The sequence below is a fragment of the Mytilus trossulus genome, chromosome 2, assembly GCF_036588685.1.
Source record: "Mytilus trossulus isolate FHL-02 chromosome 2, PNRI_Mtr1.1.1.hap1, whole genome shotgun sequence".
Classification (NCBI taxonomy): Eukaryota; Metazoa; Mollusca; class Bivalvia; order Mytilida; family Mytilidae; genus Mytilus; species Mytilus trossulus.
This window is the reverse complement of record NC_086374.1, coordinates 39,962,784-39,974,808: the sequence shown is the minus strand read 5'-3', so window position 1 is coordinate 39,974,808 and position 12,025 is coordinate 39,962,784. Positions and strand designations below refer to the sequence as shown.

The following is a 12,025-nucleotide window of genomic DNA, read 5'->3' as shown; positions in this document are numbered from 1 at the left end:
CACCAACCCTTCCCCAAATTTGTGAAAGTATTGTAAAAGTTCAACATTGGAACAAACTATAAAAATCAGCTATCGATACAAAGCAGAAAAAATATATTATTAATTTCATCATCATAAAGACTTACACCTTTAACAAGTTAAAATTGCACACTTTTGAAAGCAGAATTCTTTATCTTAATTGCGTATCCCCAAAGATAAACATACTTGGTTAAAATAAAGAAAAATAAGCATACTTTAAAATACCCCTAACAGTGTTATCATTGTTGAATATGTTGTCTGTTTTAATTTGAATTATGATTTCCGTTTACCCACTTGGTTTCTCCTCTCTCTTTTTAACATGCATGATTTTCCCGTGAAAAGTTCTACACCCAGGTTATTACTTCTGAGAACATCTATAATTGTTAGTATAATAATCTTAATCCAGTCAACTGAACAATGATATAATTGTATTACAGTGTAGTTACATTATGTTACAAGAAAAAAATAACAAAAGAAGATTTGTGGGACAATTTACCATGCCTTAAGGCAGAACCAGTTGTTGCTGAAATACAGGCATCATGGAGAGGGCAAGAAAATCGTTCAACACTGGATAGGTAATATGAGTTCCAAACGCGTTTAACTTAAATTAAAATCGCCTACGCATAAAAAACTTTAAAAAAGTTAAAAATTGCAGACGAAACCGTTTACTTTCAACACTGAAAAAGGTTTAAATAAAGGCAACAGTAGTATACCGCTGTTCAAAACTCATAAATCCATGGACAAAAAACAAAATTGGGGTTACAAACTTAAACCGAGGGAAACGCATTAAATATAAGAAGAGAACAACGACACAACACACACAGAAACGGACCAAGCATCAGACAAAATCCCACGAGAATAACAAAAATAACATCTAAACATCTAACATTTATAGTGTTAGCATCATATTGAACTATATTTTTCGACCTTGTTACTTCTGGCTATTTTAAAAATACATAAACGAATAATAAAATAGGAATTCAATTGTGTTGACAAATTATTGTTAGATATCAAAATTCAATATTCTTCATTTCTTGTAAAGCAAGTTAAAATATTACGCAATTGACCATTAACATTCGAAAAATTATCCATCCTATACCATAACTATTTTCAGCCGTCAATTTGCTGAAAAGCCTACGATGAATGGACTTTTTAAAACAGGCTATTATGAAATCGGAAAAGACTCGGTTAATCTACAGAAGTACGACCATTGTCAAATGACCAATGGACATTTGAACAGTAGTAAACCTGTAATTGAAAGCAATCCATCATTGAATGGCACAAACTGTAAACAAGAACCTTCGTTTCTGAAATGTGTTGTGAAACTGTATGGATACGAATGGTTGCGTGCTTGTTTTATTCAAATACTGTCAGACACTGCAATGCTACTACAGCCACTTATTCTGGCGTGAGTAATAAGTATATATTTGTTAACTTCCTTTACTTATTTAACACGATAGGCAGTCACGCTTGAGTGGTATGTGATGGTTTTTTGTAAACTGTTCATATCCATGTAATGTACTGAGCATAGAGATATATAATTATGTAAACCTTTATTTGTATTTATTCATATTTTTGTTTTTTCATTTTTTGAATTAAACTTAAGGCATATTACTTTTTTTATTCCTGAAATGTCTAAGCCCATGTTACATGTGTATGTCAATAAGACGAATCCAAATAAAGTTTTTAACTAACGCCGTTCATTAACTCTCTCCACTTTTTTTTATTTTTACTAAAATCACCCAACAACAGACTTTACTTGTTGAACTTTAATCGAAATAATAAAAACAAACTTGTAAGTAACAAAATAAACTAGAACTTATTGCTGTTACGAAAAGTTATAATATTCGTACACCAATTGGAACATGAAAGGAAGATTCCGCTGGACTTTGTCAGCTATCTTTCGATTACTACGAGTACTCTTGGGATGTGTCACTTATGCCTTTTCAGATGATTTTACAGCTTAATTGTTCTTATGTTGTGCTGTTACACTCCTGTGTCAGAAATGTGGAGGGTTGACCTCTTGCAAACATGTATAACCCCGCCATACTCTGTATATACATATCCACCAAGTCAAGAGCCTACAATGCAGTAGTTTCAGTTACTTGCTGTCCATCGTTTTATCATATGATAGGCTGAAAAATTGTCTCGTTTGAATTGTTTTACTTTTTGTATTGTCGAAGCTTTTTATTCTGGACTCTACTGGGTAAGGAATTTGCTCATTTACATCTGAAGGATAGTAATCAAATTTCTTTATTTTATTCTTAAAAGAGCCAATATTACAAAATAATTTTGTTATGCTTTTTCTTTTTTAACATAACAATTTATGTTAAACACATTCATGTCCATGTGATATATTCTTAATCTAAAGAGTTCTTTGTTTTATATTTAGATTAATAGTAGAGGAAGTCCAGATAACAGATAATTATACCTGGTATAGTGTCGTACTTGCGATACTTTTGTTTCTTCTTTGCCAGCTACAATTGGTGTTGTATTTGCACGCAGAACAGCTTACTCTTAGACTTGCATTGAAAATCAAAACTGCTTTAATGGGAATGATTTATAAAAAGGTATACAATTATATAACTGCAAAAAATGAACCAAAAAATTAGGAATAGATAAACATTGTTGTTTAAATATTAAGAATAGAGAATGCATTACTTGGTTTAGTATATATGCATGCATTAGTTCAATTATTTGATAAATTTAAAAAAAAGACTTGTTTCGTATGAAACACCCCCAAAAAACGTTTGCATCAAATTCATCAATTCGAACTATGCTATATCGAATAAATAGTCTGAGTCCTCTTAACATTAATAATTTAATGTTTTGGTGTAATTCAAAAGAGACTGCTATTCGTATTTGGTTTATAGAGGTTATCTTACAATAAAAAAACACGAGTTATATATACTAAATAACTATAATCTCTGTAACGTAATAGAAGAAGTATGATTGATTAACACACACAGACACACACACACCAACGTTCAGAAGCATATGCAATATAAATGAGAACCTTCCGCTAAATTAATGTCATCTATTTCCATATCAAATCGTTAGCAGAAATTATTTCTTGTTTGCAAATATAGTTAGTTTAAAGGAGAATAGCTATAATTAATTACATTCATGTCTACCTTAAATTTTAAAACATTATGTGACGATGGAACACAACCTGTAGTTTCTATTAACTAAATAATTAATTTCCAACTATTTCAGACTTTTCGAATAAAAAGCAGTGAGAAAAAAACGTATACAGCTGGTGAAATTATGACTTTGGTTTCCGTGGACTGTCAGCGGATTCAAGATGCTTTCCAATTTACTCAACAACTGTCCTCGTTTTGTATTGTGATTGTAGTTGGTCTTTATGAGTTGTGGAAGCCAATGGGGATATCATTTCTTGGATGTCTTGTGGTTATTCTTCTTATTTTCTTCTTGAATTCAATTTTTGGAAAACTACTGCAAGATTATTTTGAAGACATATTCATGTATAAAGGTAGCAGAATAAAAATATTCAACGAAGTCATAAATGGAATCAAGGTAAATAAATTGTGTGTGAAGTATGTGAACCCTTACTTGTAATAATATAAAATAACACATTCATGGGGTGTAATGTAAAGCTCTGATTTTTTTTAAATAGTAAATACTAAGAAAAAAATTGAAAAATAAAAAAAAAATCTATTTACACAACTGGGTCGATGCCACTGCTGGTGGACGTTTCGTCCCCGAGGATATAACATGCCCAATAGTCAAAACTTCGGTGTTGACATGAATATCAATAATTTGGTCATTTTATTTTTTTATAAATTTCCTGTTTACAAAACTTTGAATTTTTCGAAAAACTAAGGATTTTCTTATCCCAGGTATAGATTATCTTAGATGTATTTGGCACAACTTATTTGTAATTTTGGATCCACATTGCTCTTTAACTTTGCACTTGTTTGGTTTTATAAATAATTTGATTTGAGCATCACTGATGAGTCTTATGTAGACGAAACGCGCGTCTGGCGTACTTAATTATAATCCTGGAACCTTTGATAACTATTGCGTCAAGTTGTTTTTTTATATATTTGAATTAAACTTTTTAAATTTCTACAAGAGAAAATGTAGGGGAAAAAAACTTGAAAAATGTTAAAACATGCAAATGGTGGCTTAGACGAAGAATTGTTTCATTGGCACCATAACTACATATTCTTATAATCTAATCTATATCTAATGAAACCTTTCAAGCCAAAGTTATACTGTTTGTGATCACATATAAGTTAAAGTTCAGATTTAGATTCGTTATTTATGTGTGGTTTTAATTGAAAGATCAAATGAAAAGTTCAATAATAATTTGACTCATAATTTAGCTTCCCTTTTTGACATTGTTTATGTTCTAGTTGAAGGTCAATAAAAGTATAACTGTAACTAAGTAAAAGTTACAAACAGATTGACCTCCAGTTTGGTGCAAAATTCCTTTAAAAATTCTGGTACAAAAGTGGAAGACCGAGTTTCATTTTGAGTCATTTTTTTGTTTGTTTAGGAGTGATTTTAAGTGAATATATCCATATAAAAAAAAAATTGAAAATTTGATTACCGTATTGACTTTAAGAATTAAACTCAAAAACATGTTTATAAGTTGTTTGCCATAAAACGTTACTGTAAACTTGACATATTTAATGTATTTGATCATTAACATAGATATTTAGTTGATACGATACAAATCATAGACAATCTTGATATGGAACTGTGACGGGTTTTTTTATTTGGAAGATAATAGTTCGAGAATGAAAATATCTAACTGCAATCACATGTTTTTCAGCTGATTAAAATGTATACATGGGAGCCATTTTTCTTAACAAAAATTAAAGATATTCGACGTAAAGAAATTGATGTACTTAAGAAGATATCGAAAGTTACAATCACGAACTTACTATGTGTAGATCATAGTCCATTTTTTGTAAGTATCGTTTACATTTTTGAAATGGTAATTCATCCGAAATCAAATATTTTTCCATAGTGTTAATTCTTTTGATTGATAAAGTATCATAGGAGAAGACGATATTCTCGATATTTTATAAAACTACTGGGTTGATAAAATATATATTTCAAGAGGATTTAAAAAAAAACCATCGATTACGTCAACACCATGAATAGACCAGCAAACGTCCTAAAAGCACAATACAATATATTACAATACTAGATGATATATTAAAAAAAAACACTTTCAAATTAACATGTGAAACAAGAGTTAAACATATACAAAGACAAATAAAGTACAAAATAAAATCACATACGATCATAAAAAAAACACTAAACAATTCTAAAATGGAATATTATTAACAATTACTATACTTTATAATATTTTTAATAACTATGAACAAATACAGATACATTCATCGTTAATATTTTGTTTCAGAACGTTTTTCAATTGCAACACTTACGATGATTGTTTGATGATCTTTTAAGCCTTCGAATATTGCCTTTTAATATTTCTTTTTCCTTCGGTATGTGCTATTTTGTATGCACGAGTCTTTATTGCAATATGTGTAGAATGTTAATTACAATACGTTAATACTGAATATGTTAAGTGGTTGAAAACCATCATTTATTTTCATTTTTTATATTTACCCATTTCTCATATGTGCGTATTACACTGTATCCATAAGGAATACAAATTTCTAATTTCAGATGAATTTGTTCATGTTGCTTATATTTACCTTTGTGTCACATCAACCATATACAGCAAAGAATGCCTTTCTTGCATTGTCCATAATCAATATCTTGAAATTTCCTTTGAACGTGATACCGTTTACACTTGGTGGAATCGCTCAGGTAATTGTTATCATTTATTCTTTATGGAATTGCTAAGGTAATTTTAACCGCTAATCCATGGTGAAATTGTTCAGGTAATTGTTACCGTTTAACCTTGGTGGAATCGCTGAGGCAATTGTTACCGTTTAACCTTGGGGAAATTGCTCATGTAAGTGTTACCGCTTATCCTTGATGGAATCCCTCTGGTAATTTTTACTGATTAACCTTTGTAAAAATGTTCAGGTAATTTTAACCGCTTATCCTTTGTGGAATTGCTCAGGTAATATTTACCGCTTATACGTGGTTTAGTTTAAACATATTTTATTGTTCAAAATTACAAATGGATTAGACACAAGTTTTACAACTTAGTAACGTCTTCTCCAAAAACAATCCGTGGTGAAATTGATCAGGTAAGTGCTTCCGCGTATCCTTGGTGGACTCGATCAAGTTATTGTTATCGATTATCCTTGGTGGAAATGCTCAGGTATTTGATTGCATCGCTTGTATAGTAAAGTTGGCATATCTGAATAACTATTTGTTACCGTAAGTCAACAACTTAAACACACCACCATCCAACAAAGCCAGTAAGAAATTTAGTTCTTTACATTATGTCGCATTTAAGAAGGTTTATTGCACGTTGTCATTCTCTACTCCTTATTACCTAGAAAAGCAAAAACAAATCTGTTATGATAAAATGTCATGTAAACCAATATATATCGTTATACTTTAACCTAAAAGTTTACATTAAAAAAAAAAAAAACCTAGATGTGCATATACCTTTACCAACTTGAGGGCCGTGTATAGTGTAGCCTTTAGTTTTACCATAATTTGATTTCCTATGTGAACCAATTCCAATTTTCCATGATACACACCTCTACTTACGACAACTGCGATATATTTCTTCATTGTTTAGCCTAAAGATTCAATATACAGTGCTCGATATCACTAGCATGTGTGTATGTGTGTGTCTTATTCTTTTAATTACAGTTTATAACATGAATATATTGATGAATGTGTATGTGTATTTTAGGCATCAGTGTCAATAAGAAGAATAGGGAAATTCCTCCAATCACCCGAAATAGATAACTATAAATGTCATGGAGACTCTCCTCCGAATTCAGGCAAGTGGCAGGTTATGACAATAATTTCAGCTATTTCGGTTTTCACATAGTTCCGACGTGTTGCCGTCAAAGTATTACAAATTCCACCAATTCATTAGTAACCACAGTAATCAGTAATATTCGTTTTAATATATTAGTAAGTTGACCCTTCCCATTTATAGTTAAATGTATACATAGTCACACCATTCATTTTCAGAATAGAAGTACATAATAATCCCGCAATAATAAAACAACAAAGTAAATTATTATCAAAATACCATTTTTTTCTGTAGAAGTGTTGCAGTTCCAAGTCTAAATTTTCAATAATTTTCCAGGCTAATAATTCTACACTTTTCGTATAACCAGTCGAAGATCATATTATATAATATATGATAACCAGGGCTGTTTTTCTCCAACTATTTTACGTTCCCATTTTTGTTTCAGAATTTGCTATCACTTTTAGTAACGGGAAGTTTACATGGGACAGAGGTTGCAATCAAGTAGCCCTTTCAGGGTAGGTAACAGAACAATTATCACTTTAATAAATTAAGGATAGTTAGAACACAATACTTCCGCTGAGAGTTTTATACAATAATTATTACTAAATATATTTATGTAAAGCTTTAAAGATTAAAGCGACAGATGAATGCCGACGTTGAAACCTCGTAAATTGATAAGGAAGATGCAAATCACGATAAAAATAAATCACACGAGGGAATCCAATAATTTCGTGAAGGAACTAGACTGGGTACATTGACAGTGAAGTATCCTTCTACGCACGTGCCCCTGCTATGAATACACGAGTTCACGGTCCACATGTCAACAGAGTGAATAGAACAAGCTCGATAAAATGTCAGATCAACCAATTTTACTGGTGTCGCTTGTGAGTTGAGACATCGTATTGATCAACCAAATCGTGATAATAACAATACAAAAAAATATATTACTAAACACCTAATCCGAGAAAAAATTCAAAACGGAAAAAAAGAAATTTCAAAATGAAAAGCTCAAACACATCAAATGAATAGACAGGCATTTCTTATGTAGAATATATTGGACTAATTTTGGTTTTATAGCTAACTGAATCTCCCACTTGTACGACAGTCACATACAATTCCATTATTTTGACAAAATGGTATATTTTTTCTATGTCTGTCGCTGATCCGTCTACAAAAAAAGTTGCTTCTTTCTACAAATTAAATTTTGACGATGGAATATCTAAACAATATGTCTGATCCTCCTGGTGGTATCATTCCATTGATAATTCTGTTCAATTATTAAAACTTTAATTAGACTTGATGTTGTGGTCACTCTTTATTATTCACCTTGTTAATTTTGAACATTATTTGATAAAAAAAAAACGTGTCAGATTTTATGTTGTTATATTGCTATTTGAAACAAGTTAACATTATCAAAGGCCTCTCAAAATATTTGTCAATACAATATGACTTCATCTAATTGAAATAGTATTAATTTCTGTTGATATTTGTGTACATATCATGAACTTTCATATATAATTAAATATATATATTATTTGTCAAGTTATTGCTTTGTACGATATAAAATTAATACTGTGTATAAAATATTTCTGAAAATAATAGAATATATCTTTATCTAGCTTGAATACAAAAATCCGACATGGAAAACTTGTAGCAGTGGTAGGTCTTGTTGGGTCCGGGAAATCCTCGTTGTTATCCAGCATTCTTGGTGAGATGGAGAAATTAGAAGGCGAAGTTCATGTACAGGTAATACCTTTAGAACTTTACAAGTTAACTGATATTCCCAAAGAATACCACCAACTCAGGAAACCAATGTTAACTTGTATTTAAAATATATGATTTCAATATCTGTAATCAATGTGAAAGAGTTTGTATGATTTTGTTTTCTTTTAAGCTGCTATGGTAGATATTTTTTTCCCTTAGGCTTAGCAACGCAAAACAAAACAAATAATTTATGATTTTTGTTATATCAAAAAATGTAAGTCGCAATCAATTGCTACATTTATTAGGTTCGTTTCTTTCCTTCTCATGTCGTTTATATATCTTACTGTTTATTTGTTTCCTTTTCAGGGTTCAGTATCTTACGTTTCACAGGAACCATGGATACAAAACCTTACAATCAGAGATAATATCTTATATGGACATGAATTTGTTGATCGTAAATATAGAAAAGTGATTAAAAACTGCTGCTTGAGAACAGATTTTAAAATTCTCCCTGGTGGAGATGAAACTGAATTAGGGGAAAGGGTGAGTTTTATGAAAGCTATTTTGATTGACAAATGCAATTTGTTACATGTTGTCTTATTATTTTTTTACAGCACTGGGTCGATAACACTGCGGATGAACTAGCAGTAACATGATTATCAACAAACCTTTTTTTAAATATTTAAAAATATAAAACTTTTAAAGATATTGAACTACCTCAAATTAAGTTGACCACCTTAGATTTTTTAGGTTATAATTTTATGTCCTTTTTGGTCATGTAACATCTCAACTGGTTGGTTCTTGTACGTCCTTAGCTTGCAATTATTTGGCTTGGAAAGTCCTTAAACATAAATTAAAAAAGATCTTCGGACGCATGATATTTATATGAGTGTTGTTTTCTTCGTTTTAGCACATATTCTACAAACTACTTTTTCATTTCTATTCACTCTTCAAAATAACAGTAAGTATAGGCTGAATTAAGCAGAAAACTTTTATATTTTCTGCGGTATTCCTTACAATTTGATAACTATTTTGTGCACAACGAGATGTGTTTTAGATAAAGGCAATAGTAGTATACTGCAGTTCAAAAGTCACAAATCGAATTAGAGAAAACAAATCCGGGTTGCAAACTAAAACCTAGGGAAATACATCAACTACAAGAAGAAGGCAACGGGTTGGGACATCAGCGAGAACTAAATGAAAGAAATAAAAAAAAATAAGTAATAAAATATTGCATTGTGCAAGTCAGACCATCTGAATTTTTTGTTTGTTGTATGGTTTTGATGTATGTTTTGGTACGGTTTTTGTAGGATTTCAAATATTGTCTTTCATGTTTTATGATAAATGAATTAAGAATATAAAAAGTATAGATATATATTATTTTTTTATCAAAATCAAGGAATAAAAGATTTTGTAACTCTGATAAAGATAATGTATGTATTTTTAGGGAATAAATGTCAGTGGAGGCCAAAAACAACGCATAAATCTGGCTAGAGCAGTTTATTGTGATTCTGACATATACCTGATGGATGACCCTCTTAGTGCTGTTGATTCCCATGTTGGTAAAGATTTATTCGACAAAGTTATTGGTCCCCATGGAATGCTCAAAAATAAGGTAATGTTATTTGTAATTATATCTAATTAAAATAAGTAGATGTGGTATGACTGCAAATGAGACAACTGTCCACATTTGCACAAAAAGCGAGAGTCTCAACAACTAAAGTTTACACACGACTTAATTTAAATTCGTTGAATCATTATTATTCTTTCATGCACCAATTTTGAAAATGAATATAAAAGAAACACATACACTGATTTATTTAACAATTATCATTCAAGCTGAACTTTAAAACACCGGTCTTGACTTCAGTTCATTCTTGAATGTGCAATTGGGTTTTCGCTTTCAAAGACGAAACGATTAAGTTTGAAGGATATCAGCGATATGAATATCATAAAAAACGTAATCAGAATAATGAATAATGTTTTTTGAAACCAGCAATCGCGTCAAAAAAATTGGGAAGCCTTTCCTACCTATAATTTCAATGTTGAATTGTGGTACATATGTAAAATGATCTGTTAATTTGTCATCATTTTAATTATTGTTGCAAAAGATGTGTAAATATTAAAGACCAATAGACAAATAATAGTATATTTATCTATAATATGGATGCATTGTACGGTGAAGTGTATTTAGTCAGATAAATACTAAAACAAGCTCTATAAAAAAAAACAGGTGGTATGTATGAAATACGATTGAATACTCAAAATGAAAGATATTTCTTTTTAGACGAGAATTTTTGTAACACATGGTGTGCAATGGCTTCCAAAGGTTGATGAAATAATAGTGATGGACAATGGTAAAATTTCTGAGCATGGAACATACGAACGCTTAGTCAGCAATAATGGTCCTTTTTCCCGGTTTTTGATGCAGTACCTTGTAGACGAAGACACATCAGAAGACGGAGACGACACTGAATGTGAGTGAACGAATACGCGAAATAAAGCTTATATTTTGCCCAATAGTATTACGATATTTCCTTACATAATCGTAAATTTGCTCACACAATCTTTGACATATAGTACCCACGTCGATTATTATAATGCTGTTAAAGAGACCCTTTTACTGAAAATAATACGCCACAATCAGGGGTTTACCCAACATATCATGGTTTAGTGAAAATGAAATGTGATAGTGTGTCTTATGGATATATATATATTCGTTTTTTTATTCTTAAATGCGACATACGGTCTTGCCCGAAGTCCTTTTATTTAAACTGAATAAGGTTGATTGTGTTTTGAAAATTGATTGATTGATTGATTGATTGTTGGTTATTTAACGTCTAGAGTTTGAATAAAAACGAAGAGATAGAGCCAATTTTCTTTGTATTTTGGGTCACTTGCAGGGTTAAAATAGAGAAACAAATCAATGCCTTCAAGACTGACTATTTAAGAGTTCATATCATATACTATTATACTTCAACAACATTTTTCAATTATTTTTATGTTTCCGTGAATTCAAAAAAGTTTAATTTATTTATCGTTCAGACTGTAACAACAATCTTCAAGTAGGTAACATTAATAAGTAAGAAGTACAATTTAAAAACATATTCAAATTTACTTTCCTTTATTTGACAGTTCAGCAAATTAAAGATGAAATGTTCGAGAGAGTAATTGTTACTTCTGATGGAGGGATGTCTGATTATATAACATCCGACTGTGTTATGTCAGACGACGAAAATAAAACACAGCGTTCAAAGTCACGAAGGTAGATGGTTTTTATTTCATGGAATATGTTTTAAGAATTGTTATAAAAAAACAATTCAAGCAATTCTTCTAAAATTTACATCTTAGTTTGATGTAATAATACTTATTTCAAACTGTTCAAATGTGTCAATCATGATTTGAGACTTT

General features: G+C 30.5%; 1 protein-coding gene across 1 annotated transcript in view; it reads left to right on the top strand.

Moving 5' to 3' along the window:
- LOC134707205 (ATP-binding cassette sub-family C member 3-like) overlaps positions 1 to 12,025 on the top strand; it is a 38,681-nt gene that overhangs the window by 14,737 nt on the left and 11,919 nt on the right. Inside the window, exons 8-20 of the mRNA XM_063566787.1 lie at positions 456 to 593; positions 1,133 to 1,426; positions 2,411 to 2,588; positions 3,235 to 3,555; positions 4,820 to 4,957; positions 5,689 to 5,832; positions 6,842 to 6,932; positions 7,356 to 7,425; positions 8,530 to 8,656; positions 8,981 to 9,157; positions 10,062 to 10,229; positions 10,902 to 11,091; positions 11,750 to 11,879. Coding sequence (XP_063422857.1) covers positions 456 to 593; positions 1,133 to 1,426; positions 2,411 to 2,588; positions 3,235 to 3,555; positions 4,820 to 4,957; positions 5,689 to 5,832; positions 6,842 to 6,932; positions 7,356 to 7,425; positions 8,530 to 8,656; positions 8,981 to 9,157; positions 10,062 to 10,229; positions 10,902 to 11,091; positions 11,750 to 11,879 — 2,166 coding nt within the window. The remainder of the gene's footprint in view (positions 1 to 455; positions 594 to 1,132; positions 1,427 to 2,410; positions 2,589 to 3,234; positions 3,556 to 4,819; positions 4,958 to 5,688; positions 5,833 to 6,841; positions 6,933 to 7,355; positions 7,426 to 8,529; positions 8,657 to 8,980; positions 9,158 to 10,061; positions 10,230 to 10,901; positions 11,092 to 11,749; positions 11,880 to 12,025) is intronic.